Here is an 18,611-nt window from a genome sequence, read left to right on the forward strand (position 1 = left end):
GTGCTAGAACATTGTGTTCATTGGCGAGCGAGCGCAGCGAGCCATGGTTCACGGCGTGAACCACATAGGATTGCGTAGCAATTCTTGGGGGTTGGCGAGCGTTAGCGAGCAGGGGGCGGAGCCTCCTAGTTTATTTTATTGTTGTACTACCGGAAGGAATAAAATTAAAAAATTAGAGCACATGCTGACGGGACCTTACGGAAAGTTGGTTAACGAGGATTTGGGATCCAAATGATTATCTAATATCAGAGATAAATATCTTACATCGGGCTTTTCAATTCATAGAACCTTAAGTCTATGAAAAATTAAAAAATCTGGACGCAGATATAATTTTCATTCTGGCAGGGTGCATGAACCTTCTGCTGCCCGCATATGTCTCGTGGATGGCGCTCTTTAAAAGTGAAATGTGAAGAGAATAAGTGGTCTTCATCAGGAGCAAACAAAAGAACCTTGCCGGCAATTTAAAAAGGCCAACTCGGCAAGATGTTATTGGTTTTGCATCTGCCGCTTGGGAAGTCCTCTCTGAAGAAACAACTTCAAACTATTGTAAACTTTGTGGTATATCCAATGCATTAAATGGAAGTGAAGATGGGCTTCATTCCCGATTAGCGAATGTCGGATTTATAGACAATGATGTCACTGATGAACTGAATGAAGAGTTTGTTAACCTTATTTTGGATGATGACTCTGATAATTCTTTTGATGGATTTTCAGATTCTGATTAACATAACTAAATAAGTTATCTTTCTTGTTATGAAATATTTCGATGTCTATATTTTTTCACCTATTTGCATGTGCCAGCAATCGCACCGAGATTTAAAAATAAATCGAGAATTTAAAAAATTAAAAATAAATAATTTTGCATGAGCCGCAATCGCACCCAGATTTAAAAATAAAGGATCGCTATAAAGGTAAGTTAGATTTACTAATTAAAGTTCATATTTACTTTTTTTGGCTATGATTATTTTTAGTGTATATTTTGTGATTCATAATGTTCAACCAAATATAGTTGATTTTTTTATAATGATGGTTAGCATTTTTTTCAGTACTGTTTATTTGCACCCTCAACATTGCAGCGATTTTCGTCAAAATTAGAGGAGGGGGCACTTTTAAGGTTGATATACAAAAACAGAATCTTTCTAGTAATTTAAAGAAAAGTAAGAAAAACAGATTTTTTTAAAAATTATTTCATATCGCTTTATTAACGCATTGCAGATATACTGTAAATATTTGAGGCAGCAAATTCTTGTCACATAGTAAAGATTATAATAGCATTAATTTTGTTAATATTTATTAGATGATATTATCAAATAAATAATAAAATTACAAAAAATCTCATTATATTTTGCTTAAAATCTTAACAAAGTAAAAACAAGAAAAAACATAATTACTTCTAACAATACATGATGAGCAGCTCTCAAAAATTCTTCATCAATATCATAATTTGTTGGCAATGTCTTAGGCAAATCATTCAAATGGCCAATCTATAACAATCAAATAATAAAAAGTGTTGTAGAGAATTTTATGTATGCATATTTCCAGTTATATTTAAAAATAAGTTCTGATAAATGAGCAAAAGAAGAAAAAATGCTTAAAATAATTAAACAAATGCAAAATTGTCAAGCCAAAAGAAATGTTTAAAAATTATATTATGTGGTAAAATATTTTGTGACAAATAAACATCAAATTCCAGTAAACTTGAGTTGAAATCAAATTACAGTGCAAAATCTCATATCTGCATGCTTGTTTTCTAGAAATGAGACACTCTTTAACAATAAAAAGAAACAAATTTAATTTTTTTCTCCTCTCCCCCCCTTATTTTCTTTTGCTGTGTTTAGGATAGCTAAACATTTTAACTGCATTGGGTTAAAAAGAGTAGTTGAAGTTGATAGCAGTTTAGAACAAGAACAGTATTAATAAGCTATGCATTTTAAAAAGGCTTAATATTTAGTGAAAGAATACAAAATATTTAATTCCATAATAACAAAACTTTCCTTGTAAAGAACGCGCAAAGCAGCAGTATTTTCAAAAGAAAGAATAATTGAAGCAATAAAGAAAAAACAAAACAATGGAAACAAAAATATGGTCACCGAAGGCGACGCCAGACAAATGTCAAAATGTGCTCCCTCAGTACCCCGAAGGTTTTGCAAAAGTCCAGGAAGAAATACAAGAAATATATAAAATCAAATCAGAAGAGAAATTTCAAACAAGATCTTAAGAATATAATACAAAAATGAAAATACCAAAAACTCACATTAAACTGGTCAAACAGCAATTTCGTGAAACTAACTCAATGTAAAAGAAACATTTGAAATAAAAGAAAACAACGCCCCCTATTAAAATGCGCAGTAGGAAGAAAAAAAGAATAGGAAAGGTAAAGATTGCGTAACAAATTAATATAGTGCTTAACTAGGGCTGCTCAGTCAAGACTTTAATTTCGCCCTGTTAAAAGAAATAACAAACTAATATACCTCAATCATTTTCCTAATCAAAAATTTAACATTACATTAATTATTTCTCAAAAAATTATTCGCAGCCTCCTGAAAACATTCAACGTTATTGCAAATTTTTCTAACTCTAAACAATGAGAAAAAACTAAATTTTTGAAAATTTTATTGCACAAATTAGTATTAAAGTTACAGATTCTCAAGATTTTGTTTGAAATTTCTCTTCTGATTTACTTTTACGTATTTCTTCCTGGACTTTTGCAAAACTTTTGGGGTACTGAGGGAACAAATTTTGACATTTGTCTGGCTCTCTCAATAGAAAAGGTTTTGTTCTTTGGCTTTCGGAGCTTGTACCCCCTGAAGACATCAGCTTCGGTGGCCATATTTTTCTTTCCATTTAAATATGATTTTAACTACATGTGTATCTCCTAATGCAAAAACTTACCACATGCCAATGCAAAACTTACCTTGTGCCATGGGATCTTTATCCCTTGTAATTGGCATTAACATGCCACAAATTTAACAACAAAAAAAATATTATTCTAAGTATTCTTATCAAATAAATAATTATTTCTGTAATAAGAAATAATCCTCTGGCACTAAGTTGAGGAATGCATGCTGCAAATTTAGTTGCAATTAATTGGTTATGTGTGAATTAAATTAAATTAATGAAAACAATGAATTATAATTCATTCAACCCAAGTATAACAATAGAAAATTTTGACTAAGAACACAGGCAATAACAGATACACCAACTAATTAAAATAAATATCAAAACATTCCCAATTTTTTTTTCTAGGTGCATCAGTTTAATTATATTTAATTAGTTACCCTATGAATCACAACATTGGATCTTAAACTCGTGTGAACACGAGTTGTATTATTAAGTTGTAAAAGCACATAAATACAAATGGTGATATTGGGTTTTTAAATCGCATGAATAGGAATAGCAATAAACCATTTTTAAATCATGCAAATACAAATGCTTAATATTAAAATGACATGAATAAGAATCGCGAGATTAGCAGATTCCTGAGCAGTTCCGAATGTTCAAAATGCCGGAAATCCGCCAAGCCAAAAGAGACAAATTGTCAGAAGAATTGCATATATGCCAGATTGTAAGTTTCAGAATTGTGGAAGTCCACGAACAAATGGTCTTGTGCTATGCAGATTTCTACAATATTTGAGGAAAAATTACATGCCCTGTTTATTATGTATTAGACCCAGAAGAATGATACAAAAAATCCTGATTTCCAGGTTACTATCAGAATACAATCAAACCTGGCTAATTAAAATTTCATAAATGAAACCTAATTAATTCATCTAATTTCCTTTATAAGTATAGGCAGATACCTACAAAATAGACAGATAGAGAGCTTACTCTTTTTAGCTTTTGGTCAATAAAATTAGTTACAGCAAACACTTGTTTTTATTTTTTAATCAAATCAAGTCAGTACGAATCATTATGTTTAATTTTTAATTGTGTGAATATTAATCATAATATGTAGCTTTTAAAACATGCAAATCACAATGCGTAACTCATAAATCGCAGAAGTATGAATCGAGATGCTTGATTTTAGAATAGCAAGTATAAGAAATGCGATATTGGATTTTTAAATCAGGATGTGTGATTTATGAGTCATTCACATCACGAGACACGTATTTAACTCAAATCATCTTGAATAGGATTCGCAATTTCAAATCGCATAAATACGAATCATGATGTATAATTATCAAATCACAGGAATATGAATCAATAAGTGTGATTTTTAAAATTATGTGAATATGAATCAAAGTGTTATTTTCAAATAACTTGATTATAAATTGCAATATGCATTTTTTAAATCAAGTGAATATGAATCCCATTGAGATTTTTAAATCGCAAAAATATGAAACATGATGAGTAATTTCAAATCAGGGGGAAATGAATAATATAGTTTCATTTTTAAATTATGCAATAACAAATTGTGATATTTGATTGTTAAATTTCTTGAATACTAGGCTCAATATTCGATTTTAAAAACGCTTGAATACGAATCACAATATTAGATTTTTAAATCATGATGTCATGATTTAAATCATGATTAAGTCATTCGAATCAAGACATTTGGTTTTCAAATCAAGTGATCTTGCATGGCAATGCATAATTTTAAATCACATGAATTTGAATCACGATATTTAATTTTTAAAATGTGTGAATATGAATCATAGATTAAAAACTTAATTTTAATTTCTCATAAATATGAAGGAAAAAAATCATTAGTAGTGCAGAAGTAACCATATTCGTATTGGAAAAAAGAAAAAAAATACTGCCCATAGAAGTAGATAATTCACAAAGGCTCTTTTCTCCTTCAACAGAGGAGTGGAACAAACAAAGACGCACTTTCGCATTACAATGAAATAACTAGCGTGTGCATATATAACTTTTCCTGACAAAATAATGAATTCACTAACTTTTCAAGAAATAGAGAATTAACTAAATTTTCCCAGTTTTTACCAATCAGTTAGATACCCTAGGTTGAATGAAAATCAGCATAACAAGTGAAAAGGCACTAGAATACTGAAAAATCTGAACATTTTGACCAAAAATCAAATTTTCAGAACAAGGCTAAAAATAGGAGCAAATAGGATTTAATCAGAACAGTTGGCTGCTACGAATATATGTGAGCTTAATAATTTTATTATAAAATTTTATGCATTTGACTGCAACAATAAAGTATTCAATATGAGTGATAACTAGGAAAAAGAGAATAAAATGAATGAAAAAAAAATGTTTTGTTTTATAAAATTATGACTAATAATTTTAATTCAACTTTTACATTTTACACAGACAACATATTTATACTTTGTGAACTGTTTTAAGCTACAAATAAATCTAATATATTTTTAGATTCAACCCATTAAATAAATTTTAGTTTCATAATCTTCAATTTGAGCTATTCTATTTTTTACAAAATCTACATGAATTGCAATAACGTAAACAAAAATAAAGTAATTCAATAATAATGCACCTATATTACGAGATATGAAATAAAATTTAATTATGCAATGAAATTTTAAAACAGTTATAGCTAACAATGAACTTCTACCTAATATATAATTTTCTACAAACTATTTTAAATAAAATCTTACACTTTCTGCTGTAGAACATACAACATCCCAATCTAATTTAGGTATAATTCGAGAAATGAAATCACTATTGAATTCCACTTTAGTTTCCTGGATTTCACTAGCCTGAAAGGAAAAGTAAAGACATTATTGTAGTACCAACTCAAAAGTTACTTTGTATATTATACTAATACCTAGTATATTTGCATAAATTTCCTAGAAAAACATAAGACAATATGGCAATTCCACAATTTACAAAAGTCTTATTTGCAGACCTTAAAGAAGAAATTTGAAAATTTCCAACAAATTTTGAGAAAAAAAGTTTTTTTGTCATTTACACTTGTTCCAAGCTTTAGTAATTAAAATAAACTTAAAAATTATCAAAAATTAAAAACTAGGTGATACAGACATAACACAATATGTAACCATCTATAATAGCCAGTTAGTAATTTTTTAGAAAAACTCAAATTCCTAAAAGTTTTAAAGACATTGGAGTAACTAAGACTTATTTTTGCAAAAATTATTATAATTGCTTTAGCTAAAATCTTTGACCTTAAAGTGTGCAATTATGACATAAGTAAATGGTAGAATTGTCCAATAGGAAATAATGAGGGAATTATAACTGGGCAATACATGGAAAAATATGAATGTTATGCTATCCAAACAGATCAGATGCTTCAATTGGAATTTACTTTGAATTATGTGTACAATGTTTCCCTACGCATCGATAATCGGGAAGAAAATTATTTAAATCACGCCGACCCTAGTTAAAATGGCAGTTGAAATCTCTAATTTAAGGTGAAAATATATAATTGAAATAAGCATTACCACAATCACTTTAAAATTCAATTTCTTAAAGTTGCGTTTAAAAACCTACATTTTTTTTAACCACAAGCATTGATATATAGTTGTAAGCCTATATAACAGATACAGCAATTTATATAAATATAACGTTAATGGTAGAAAATATTTTGAAAATTAATTCTTTACAAAGTTTTAATTCAAAAATTTATTAGCATTGTTTTTTTTTCTAGAAAAAAAACAAGACGCATTACGCTGTTAAAGAAAATACATACAACAATTTTCAATGGAAAACCAACATTAACCCGTTTCAAGCATTTAGATGTCATGAAATTATGCGTTAACAGTTTCATTTTGCATAGATTGTAAAAATTATTAATTTAAAAGTGTATAATATTTTATAAAACTAAAAAAATAGGATTTCCAGATAAATCCGCAATGCTGCAAAAAGACGAATCGTTTTGTTTACTACTCGTTTTGTGCTTGTCCCAAGATGCTAAGAATTTTCTGCTTATGTTAGCCCAACTAATTATAAATTGAAACCAAAATATTTTGAATGTCGAGCTTTTGAGTGTAAATTTCTACTAAAAATGATTTACTCTGTCATAAAAATGAATGTAAAGTAGTATTGATAACTTATATTTTTAGTATAAGCCAAATTGTGCCAAAGTGAGTCATATGGATGGAATTCTGTAAGAAATGGCAACATCTTTAAAGGAGAAGGCGAGAGTGATAAGGTTTCATTTTTCATAAAAAAATATTTTCTGTTTGTTTTGTATTTTACGTTTTGATTTGTGATTGTGTCGCATGAGAAGCTAACCCTGAATTATTATGTATTTTCTGATAAATTGATGATTGAATTATTTCATCAAAAATGTGTGAAGACGATGCTGTTATTGCAACAAATGATGAGGCTGCCCTTTGCAAACGATATGCAGTACATACTGGTTACTGGGTAGATCCTCATATTGAACACTTTATCAAAACAACGTCTGATAGAAAGGCTCCTGAAATTAGTCGTGGTTACTATGCCAGGGTGATGGGCATGAAAATTCTACTGGATCAGTTTCTTAAAACAACAAATTACAACTGTCAAGTAATAAATATTGGAGCTGGTTTTGATACATTATATTGGAGACTAAAAGACGAAAATGTGACTGTAAAAAGCTTCATTGAAGTTGATCTCCCTCCTGTTACGTCGAAAAAATGTTATATTATCAGAAACAGGAAGAATCTCTTGAGGATGGTAGCTACTGAAGATGATGATATTCAGTTTTCTAGCTGTGAGCTGCATGCTGGGGAATATCACCTAGTTGGCTCTGATATTAGAAACACAAGCGAGTTAGAAGGCAAACTTCTAAATGGACTTGTGGATACTGCTGTTCCTACTGTGTTTCTTTCTGAATGTGTTCTCGTTTACAATGAAGAATCTCTTACTTCCAACTTTCTCAAATGGGTAGGAGAAAAATTCCGAACTGCACTGTTCATCAACTATGAGCAAGTCAACATGGGTGACAAATTCGGTAATGTTATGATCGAAAACCTGAAGAAACGAGGTTGTAACTTAGCTGGTGTGTCAGCTTGCTCAGACCTAGAGAGCCAACGAAAGCGTTTCATTGACGCTGGCTGGGACGGTGCTAAGTCCTGGGACATGATGGAAGTATATCAGCACCTTCCTCAGCATGATGTGGATCGCATTGAGCATTTGGAATTCTTAGATGAGCAAGAGTTACTTCAACAACTTCTTCAACATTATTGTATTACTGTTGCATTCAAAGGTGAAAGTTTGGAGGATATAGGCTTTAACTAAAGAATTTTTGTGCTTCTTATTGCTTATAAACTTCACCAAGTTTTAAAAACATTAGCTTGTAGTGGAGTCCATTGTGATTATAAATAATGTGTTGCCAAAAAGTGATAAGCTTATATGGGTGGCTTGTAAAATATCATTAAGATCCTTTAATCGCCAAATATGTATGTCATAACACTTTGCTCTGAAAATTGATATATTTTTAATCATGATTTATATTGTGCATATAAATTAGCATCTTTTTTAGGAATCAATGTAAAGGCTTATGCAGGGATACACAACCTATGGTCTGGAGGCCAAAAGTGGCCCCTGAACACTTTATAATACTAGTAAAAATATGAAGAAAAAAATAATAGTTAAACTTTTTTTATTACTTGTTTTTTTCTTTTTTTTTACAGTAAGTTACTGACTCATATCGGTCTTTATTTTAAGTACAATATTGTAACCACCTACTTTGCAAGTTTTGTTTATGGCAATGGCTTATTGTTAACTGTAAAAAATTAATATAAGTTTCATTCTTTTTTTTCTTCTTTTTATTTATCATTCATTTGTTTGCTATTTAATTTTCGAACTATGTTTGGAGTAATTTGAATTAAATATATTTATATAAAATATAATATCCGTATTGCATGAAGGACTTAATTATGTATTTGTTATTCATATTAATATTTTTAACTAAAATTTAAAAACAGCCTAAATTATTGTAAATACAGACTTAAGTTATTGCTGGCCCTCATCGTAATACCTAGTTTTTGTTACCCGCTAACTAAAAAATGGTTGTGCATCCCTGGTCTTAAATTATATTTATGTTACATTTTATTCTTAAAAAAGGTAAAAATAATAATTTTAATGTGGAAAGTATACTACATATGTGTCTTTAAAATCCTCTAATTGTCCAATATGTATATACCATTACAGTTTGCTATGAAAAAGCTTTAAGTTCTAATTCTGTAACATTTTAATCATAAAAAGAGACCTAATTTAAACTTATTATAGAAATTTAGATCTTTTAATTGTCAAATATGTATATCATAACAAATTCCTCATAAAATAGATACATTTTTTTATCATTTAATGTACTATTTTATGCGTAATTTAGTATTTTTGATAAATGAAATGCCTATGTATGTCTTAAATTCTAATTTTCTAACATTTAAAAAGAGAATTAATCTGTACTTTTAATGGGAAAAGAACATTAAGGGAGAACACATTTAAAAAAGTTATGTATTAAAATCTTTAGTTTAATATATTTTAGGTTGCATGTTTACAGGGATCTATTCAGGCCGAATTTACTACGGTTTGGCAGTACCTTCACAAAATCAACTTTAGGAAAAACAGTATTTTCACAAATTCAACTTTAGGAAGAACGGTAGTTTCACAAAATACTTTTTCTTAAAATTTTATTTTTGTATCCCTTAAGAAATGATAAATTCATATTTTTGTGTTGCTTTTTTAATATAATTTTTAATTTTTCACAAATTATGTCTAAATTTTCACAAAATAGGTACCTCTCAGAAAAACCTAGACAGACCCCTGGTTTAATAACATAGCAAAAGATGGTGTGTATGTTTATAATATTGATATTTTTACATATTAGAAGGAGTAAATTTAGTCACATTTAACTGGATGACTTAATTATTGTTAATATTGGAGTTAATGCTTTGCAAATGGCCTCGAATGTTTTCAATACTAAACTACGCCTTTAATAAAAGTTAACAATGCTAAACTACACATATAATAATTATATGTAATTTCTTATGCAATTTCAAACCAACTCGGTTCAGTTTCAAAAATTTCATAGCAAAAAAAAAAAATCTTATTTTAGTCCTTGCCAAATACTTATCATGCATTCCTTATCAAATATATATTATTTATTGAAGATATTTTTAACTTTGTTAAATAGTATTTTGTATTACACGAGAAAATTTAAGAATAGACGTCTTTTTGAAACAAATAAACCAGCTTGATTTTGAATTTAATTTATCATTATTTGTCTTTTTTAATTTGTAATTTTATTACAATATTTTATTTTGAATGATTTCAGAATGCAAACTAAGAATCATACTCATCATGTGCGCTGTGGTCTGTTTATATGATTCAAATTTATTGTTTCTCCCACAGCTCTTTGTTGCTAACAATATCCATAATATAAAAAAATTTGAAGCAATTAAATTTTTTTTCTACTATTGTAAATATGAAATTTTGTATTTAATAACATTTAAAGCCTGATTTTGTTTACTGGGCTAAAATATCACATTTATTATTCACAGATATCTTTTTTTTATGTTGGCCTTAATAATTTTTTAGATCTTTTTCTAAAAATTTAGCTCATATCATATATCTCAAACATGCAGTTGAAAAATTAATATGCGTAAATAAATAGATTTATTATCCATTGTTGACCATGCTTTCGGTGGGTTTAAGCTAGTATGAACAAAGCATTCAAATTAGCAAGCTCATTTAAAAAATTTAAAAACAGCAGGGTAAAATAATAAAATCAAACTTATACAAAATTTGACTCATTGTTATAGACAAAGTAAATTGTCATACTATGCTAAATCAGCATTCCTTTAAAGTCCCTGTTTCTTGTTTTCTAATTTCTGATCATAGACACAGATTGTAAACCTCTTACATATTTTAGTTCTGTTTGATACAGGATGGTTTGAATTTCTTATTTATAGGCAATAAATTTGAAAATAGTAAAACTTTATAACAGTGAAAATCTAACTAAATATTTAAAAAAGCATTAATTATTTTTTTTTTAATATTTTACTGTGCTTTATTACTGTAGTGATTCCATTAAAGGAATTTGAATTTTATAAGTATAAATTTTTTATTTTTTTAAAGCTTTTATGGTTTGGAGTGCATATATCTTGGAAATCAAATTACTCTCTATTTTTTTGTTTAAAACCTATATGTATAATAAGATTTTTTTTTTTTTTTGCTAATGGAGAAATTTAAATATATATGTTTTAAATATGGAATTTTCTTGTAATAAATTTTATTTCTTCATTACTAGATTCAAATTTGTCTTTTAAAATAAGGGAGAGTTATATAAATGAAATCTGATTGAAAAAATTTTATGTCTGTGAAACACCTTCAGTCAGCAAGATTCTATTATATCAAAAGGAAATAAAAATGGTAATTTTATATTTATATATCTTTATGTATACATTTGGTGATTACTAAATTTCTCTCAAAACAGTTTAAGATTGTGCCAAAGTAAATATTTATATTTTGTTTGCATGTGATTTTGCTATCTATAGATTATGGAGTTAAATTCTTGAAATTAGTTATTTAATAATAATTAAATTAAATATTTTCCATTGTAACATATGGATGCTTCTCCATTTCATTTGAACTTCTAAAATTGTTGAAATATCCAGCTAATAAGAAATAGAGCTATTAGATTTGGCATTTTATAATAGTACTCCTAATCAGCTAACAATAAACAAAAGAAAACAATCAATAATATACCTTTACTTTTAAAAAATTTAAGTAACATTACCTACAGATAGTAAAAATATTTTACTGTAAGGTAAGAAAATTATCTGAAGATTTAATATTTAAAATTGCTAAGATCTATTAGAGAAGAAAAATTAGATATTTTTTAATGTTTACAAATAGATGTAATTGAGAGAAAAATAGTGAAATTAATTAAAAATAAAAATATTTTACAAAACTTTTATTTTAAAATTAAAAGTTATTTAAATTATATAATCTTTTGAGGATTAGAGTAAGTCTTTTTCAATTCCTTTTTATAAGTTTTCTAAAATGCATTGTTTTTAGTTTAGTATTTAGTCAGTGTTGCTTAAATTTTTTATATTGTCTGATTCAACAATGGTTGTAACCAAGAAGTGTTTCGTATTATATATATATTGTAATAATTATTTTATTTAACAACTCTTAGCCATTTTAAAATTATTAAAAAAAAAGTATATATTTGTAGTAAAATTGTATGAATATATCACATTGATTAAAAAGGTAAAAACTGCTAAAATTTTAAAATTATTTTACTTATATCTTAAACTGCTGTGCAATAGAAAAATGAATGAATGCAACATAAAACTCAAAATTGAGGTTTTTAAATATTTGACTTTTTTGTATAAGATACACGTTGCAAAAAAATTATCACATTTCTGAAATTCTCTTTTAGCATTAGCAAGGGAAAGAGAATAGTTGCCAAGCTGTTTCTCTCAAAATTAATTGTAAAGCACTTAAATTTATTTTTTTTTCAATTGCATGACAGTGCACCACTAATAAATGAAAATGTTTAAGAACACACTGGAAATGATTTAACGAGATTTATTTTTATTTATTTAAATAAAGTAATGAATTTTTTCTTCTTCATATTAACAAATGTATTTTATTTCTATAGTGAAAATAAGTCATGGTGTTAGTAAAGTGTCATATCATTTTTTAACTGTAAATTTTGTCGTATTTTATTTGTTCGAAATTTGATTTATAAATTTAAATGTTATGGTATTTGTTCCTAGTGACTAATATTTAGCTATTGTCCCTTCCAGAAGACTGTTTCATTTGTCTTTTCAAGACATCATAAGTCAGTCAAAAAGTTCTTAAAAAAAATTACTCGTGTGGCTCTTAAGTATTTGAAATGTTAGCAAAAAATTATTGTTGATATAATTTTAATTCTATTGGTTTGTCTTAACACAATATTTATAGTTTACTGCAAAACCTGCTTTGTGCTTCCTGGCAAAATATAAAAAATTAATAAAAAAAATAGATAATAATTATTCTTTAATATGAAGCATCTATTTTTATTTTATTTTATAAAATTGATTTGCTCTGAGGATTAACCTTCTTCAGATAAACATAGTATCCTTGAATTTCTATCTCCCAAGACAGTTAGATCAAGAAACTTCAAAATTATTTATATATGATAGTCAGTGGAATCGGTTACTACTCTGGCACAGTTTTCCTCAAATCTCTGGCAACATTTTATATTTCTAGCAACCAAGGGACACACCAAAATTGCCTAAATAATTCATTAATTCATTCCTCTCTTTAAATGTAATAATATAGCTTCATATTTTGCTTATTAGCAAAATATACTACCGAAAGATGACCTCAAACAAGAAAATTTAGTGTTTGCCAGAAAATAACTGGTTAAAGTTTTTTCTTTTTGGCATATATTATTCTAAATAACTTGATCAAAGTAGGAGGTTTGATTTTTTTAAATTATTGGTTTTCTATAGAATTGATCTTGCATCCAGAACCTTTGCATCTAAAAATTCATAAAGCATCAATTAAGATTACGTAAAAATGCTTAAAAAGATTGTCCAAAGAGCAAACACATTAAGACAACAGAATTTTTTTTCTCCCCTCATGATTGTACTTCACAATTGTTATATATTCTCTCAGCTAACTACAAAGAAAGATCATACAAAGATGATCATGTCTCTAAGAAATGGAATTTCAAAGGTTTATATTATATTAATGAAGTGTGATGCTGGTTGTAAACCCCAAATTACATGTGATCTAATAACTGTTGATATTCTGAATTATTTAATTCATAAAAATGTCGAATAAATTCCTGTCTTGTACTGTATATTTACCAACTTACCTCTTAAGTAACTAGTGTACCATTTTTGTCTTCTGAGCATTGGTCTCAGCATTCTATAAATTTTAAGCAGTAAAAAAACGATTTTTCTCATTGAAGACATAGTGCATAGTAGAATAATTTCAGAACAATTTTGCCTAGAAGTTCTATACTTGGAGGGTTATTCTGATGTTGCTAGGATTCTCTGAAATGGCCCTTAACTTGACAATATCCACTTGGTTTTTTTATGCGTAGACTACATAGTTTACTAAATGTAAACATAATTCTTCTAAAATAACTTATTAAAAAATTTGTTTAGATTTATAACTTTATATTCAATGTAAAATGAATGCTGTAATAAAACATAATTGCTTTGCATTTTTGTAATATCTTTCTTTTTTAAAAATATTGTGATATTTTTTCCTTTATTTTTGAAATATTAATGACATTTTTTTGTGTACTTGCAAAATTTAAAAAAAAATAGTGAAATTTAAAATGGCCCCCCTCTTTCTACTCCAAAATACTTTGCTATTCTTCGAAAATTGATTATTGATGAATCTTGGATTGTAAAAGATGTATTACCTATAAATTCAAGATTGTACAGTTAGAACTTATATATTTTTTAAAATTAAGCTTTTTGTTAAATTTTTGTTTTATAAAATAATCCTTTTAATATTAAATTATATCATAATATGACTATAAATGAGCCTGGTTTATTTTAATTTAAGAAAGTTTTAATGTGTATAGTTGTAAAAAGTAATAACAATTAGCTAATGTAAAAATCACTAATGAAAGCATTAGGTTTGCATTTCATTAATTAATGAATTTTTCATAAGAAATAAATATTCATAAAATTCTTTATAAGATACTATCATTATATACTGTCTAAACTAATAATTATAAAAAGTTATCCAATGTGTAAATAACATTCTTTAATGTGTATGTTATTATAAATTTAAATAATTAGTTTATGAGCTTAGTCTCATCCATACAATAATTAACTGTTTGAAATCCTGTTTGTAAAATTGGTTTCATCATTTTTAGAAATTTATCCAGTTTAATGTTGTGTTTATTTACTAATTCCAAGATTCTACTAATTTCTTTGGAAATTCGTTAATGATTTTTATCTCTAATACAATTTTGAATTTCATTTTTTTTTGTTGCTTTTTTTATATATATTTTTAATTTTTCAGAATTTGACACTAAAACTATTTTGCTCCATCTATGTATTTGTTCACTTATTGTATTCGATTAAATTTTTTATGTACCTACTTAATTAAAAATGTGACTTTTTATGAAAAATAATGAATTGTTAAATTTGAGATCCAGCCTTGAATCCCCCGTTTAAAATGAATTTTTTAAATTTTCTTTTTTAACTTTTTTTAATTTTTTGTGGCATTCGTAAACAATTCCAATACAAACTACACTGGATTGATTTTTTACCAAAATCATGTTTTTAAGTTTTTTGAAGATATTGTATTACAAAATAAATTAGATTTAAAAATATAAATAAAATATATTACATTTATAAAAAAAAATATTATTTATGAAAAAAAATGCAATTCTATTCTTAAATTAGGTAGATACCATTTACCTTTATCAAAATGTAACAAAAGTTATTTCTTGTGTTAAAATCAGCTTGATCCAAAATAGTTAAACATAATAATTTTGGTGTTTAATAAAAACTATAACTTGAATGAATCTTGACATCTTATTATTATTTTTTTTTTTAAAAAAAGAAAGAAAAAACTAGTTTTAGAAAGTAAATTAGTTTTTGCTCTGGAAATTTTTTTTGGAAAGATTTGAGCCATAAAGCAAAACAACATGAATAGAGCACAAATAAACACCCAAAAATTGGCATACTAAAGTTTTGGTTCAATGAATAAGAATCTTCCTCTGTGGTGGAACATAAATACAGTATGTAAACCCACTCTTGTGTGCTTCGCCACATTAGAACATTCTTGTTTATGAAGCTTTATTATTTCCATTTTTGTGCTTTATTCACGTTTTGCTGCATTCATACGTAGAAAAAGTATAGCCTATTTTCATTTGGGTTTATCTAGTTTTGAAAATAACGATCTCAATTGACTTGTATATCATAGATATTAGGCATTGATGAGGTACATTTATCATTAATATGCTAATAAAACAATAAGTTATCAACGGCTGTGATAATTTTCTGTTTTGTGACATTTCCCTATCTTGAAAAATTAGTAATATATTTTATTTGTATTTTAAATAATGTGCCATTTTTTTTCCTCATCATTTTACTGTTTAAACATACAATAACATTATACAAAAATGTTTTTTGTACAAATGGATATATTAAATTTTATTGATTTGCTATTTATTCTTGTTTTATCTTTCTATTTTCTTAGGGGGATTTCATTTAATTAAATCTTAATTTTTGTTAATATGTATATATATGTATATGCTTCATGCCCATTTCAATCTTTCCTATTTGCAAAAGTTGGTATAGTATGTAATCCGGTGAGATTTTGAAACAGCGTATCTTATTTCTATCATGAAATCAAGTAGAAAACTGTTCCATATTTTGACAAAACATTTTTGTGTGACTTATAAATTGTTTTGTTGTAATTTTGTGATATTGTACATGTAAAGATTAATAAATACTTTGTTCATGCAAGCGTCAACTTTTTAATGAACCTACAATATGCAGATGTACCTTCAAAATAAACTTATGCAAGTGTAAACTTTTTTTCGTAGCCTAATAAAATTATACAATGATTTAAGTTAGAGAAATTTTTCTTTGTTGAAGGGACTTAACTTTTTTTTAGAAAAATTTATTTTATTATGATATTTAAGTTCTAACATATAGCACAATACAGAGTTTCCTCCGTGTTTGCTGTCCCCCTCAAAACTTTCAAACTGCTGTTGTTATAATTACAAAGGTGGTTCCTGGGTGTAATAAAGTGTCTTTACGCTATTAGATAAGGCTGCTTACAGCGGTTCTGGTGGAAAATTGGAGCAAGCTTTTCTATTTTATAGTCTGTCTATCGAAAGCCTCGCCATTCAGGTAGAGCACTGCCGACGATTATGGTTATGAGGTCGAACCACTTTAAGTAGGGGTGTGGGATAAACGTTTAGGGCATTAATTGACAGAGGCCGGCGAGGGAAGTATCAAAATCTCCCTTCTTTTAAGATGTGCTCTTTCTTAGTTCCACAAGAGCAGAGAACTCTAGACTGTAGCTGGAGTTTTTTTTTTTTTAGACTGACACACTGTACTAGAAATAGGGGAAAAATCGAATCATCAAAATTGTAGGGCATAGTCAATATGTTGCTATTAAACACCTTCTGGATATCTTGTTCCTCCGGAATTCTCTGCAATGTGACTTGACGAAATGTTTTTATAGGAGAAAACAAAAAAGAGATACTTTTCTAAAACTTTGTAAGTTAAGTTCACTTTTATAAACTTTATTAAGACTTTCATTCTTTTCCAATGCTATTTATTCACCAGGATTTGCTCCGTTATAATTTATATTGTTTATTATATTATTGATAATAATTTAATACTTGTTTTCTTCCACCATGAATTTTAATACAAATACGTTTTGCATATAGCTAAAATAAATTTCTCGTTACTTATAATGAAGGATTTAAAAATTTGCAGTGAATAGCTTCCTTTGACTTAGAATAATAAATTGCTGTGCGAGCTAAACCATTGCATTTAATACAGCGGCATCATAAAATGAATACTTTATTCAAGATAGCTACTTGTGTTTTCCTATGTAGATCAACTTGGTATTTTTTTTCTTTCTCTTTTACTATGTACAAAAGAAAAAAAGTATTTTCGCTTTTTTTTTTTCCTTCTGAAACTCTTGCCAGGGATATTATGGTTGCAACTTGTTGCATCAAAACTTATAAGTTTTGTTGCAAATAAATTTAAGGCAAATTTAGTTGCGGGTGAATGTTTTTCCTCAGTGATGAAATACAAAGAGAAGATAATTCTATTTTTGTAACGTCTAAAATTAGAAATATGCTGTTTTTGAGTTTCGAAAAACGTGTTGGAATTTTACTTGATAATAGAGCATTATTGTGGATTGGTTTGGTGCTCTACCTTGCTTCTTGAATTCTACAAAGAATGAAGGATCTTGGTCTTTCTCGCAGTATATTTTTAAACTATTTTTCCTTGAACTAGGCACCATACTTCTGTCCTAGTCTATTTTTATCAAGAGACCGTACAATTATAGCATTTATTTTGTTCCAATATAGCTTTTCAATTTCTGAACTTGGTTGAAACTCTTCCACCAGAATTCTGGTGGAAGAGTAAAAATGAGAGGGTTATAGAACTGGTGTTTTCATTGTAGCTCACTCTAGAGAGAGGGACAGACATAGGCTTAGCGTTGAGAGGGCACATAAAGACACGTGCCTCCTCAATACTTATTCATAATTTTGGATTTCTTTAAAAGTTGTGTTTTTTTTTTGAACCTCCTAAAGCTGTTTTTTAATTTTGAAGTAAAAATGCTTTAAAATATTAGCATGGTTCATGCATAATTCCTATGGTTTATATGAATATAACTTTACACTTTCATATAAGCGGTAGCTTACTAAATTATCTAATGATTTTTTTTTTTTGAATATGTTCCCTATGAACAAAATACAATACAAGTATTATCTTTTTAGATTAAAATTTTAGTTTGTAGTTTTTAAATTTAGTTTATGTACAATATTTTTTTTAAATTGTAAAGATTATTACATTCTACCTTACTGTCAAAAGATTTTAGTATTATTTTAATTAAATAGGTATAATTTCGTTTAAATTTTGAAGTTAAGCGGAAGTGTTTTATAACGTTTTTTTTCCTTTCAAATTATGCTTCTTACGTCTTGAAATAACAGATCTTCAGATGATGATTCTCTTTTTGAACAC

General features: G+C 27.4%; 2 protein-coding genes across 2 annotated transcripts in view; one reads left to right on the top strand and one right to left on the bottom strand.

Annotated features, from left to right (window-relative positions):
* The window catches only part of LOC107444492 (tRNA methyltransferase subunit 11-2), a 13,873-nt gene extending 7,032 nt beyond the window's left edge, over positions 1–6,841 (bottom strand). The window contains exons 1-3 of the mRNA XM_016058641.4: positions 6,632–6,841; positions 5,580–5,681; positions 1,392–1,484 (exon numbers count right to left, since the gene is read on the bottom strand). Coding sequence (XP_015914127.1) covers positions 1,392–1,484; positions 5,580–5,681; positions 6,632–6,709 — 273 coding nt within the window. The 5' untranslated portion in view covers positions 6,710–6,841. The remainder of the gene's footprint in view (positions 1–1,391; positions 1,485–5,579; positions 5,682–6,631) is intronic.
* Positions 6,842–6,928: 87 nt separating this feature from the next.
* Positions 6,929–16,370, top strand: LOC107444491 (leucine carboxyl methyltransferase 1-like). The gene has a single exon (XM_016058640.4). It carries the CDS (start codon positions 7,231–7,233, stop codon positions 8,164–8,166), a length of 936 nt encoding a protein of 311 aa, XP_015914126.1. The 5' UTR covers positions 6,929–7,230; the 3' UTR covers positions 8,167–16,370.
* The last annotated feature ends 2,241 nt before the right edge of the window (positions 16,371–18,611 follow it).

Source organism: Parasteatoda tepidariorum, chromosome 4, assembly GCF_043381705.1.
Source record: "Parasteatoda tepidariorum isolate YZ-2023 chromosome 4, CAS_Ptep_4.0, whole genome shotgun sequence".
Lineage (NCBI taxonomy): Eukaryota > Metazoa > Arthropoda > Arachnida > Araneae > Theridiidae > Parasteatoda > Parasteatoda tepidariorum.

Coding starts and splice junctions, on each gene's coding strand:
- LOC107444491 (XM_016058640.4), top strand. CDS start 7,231: ATGTGTGAAGACGATGCTGTTATTGCAACAAATGATGAGGCTGCCCTT.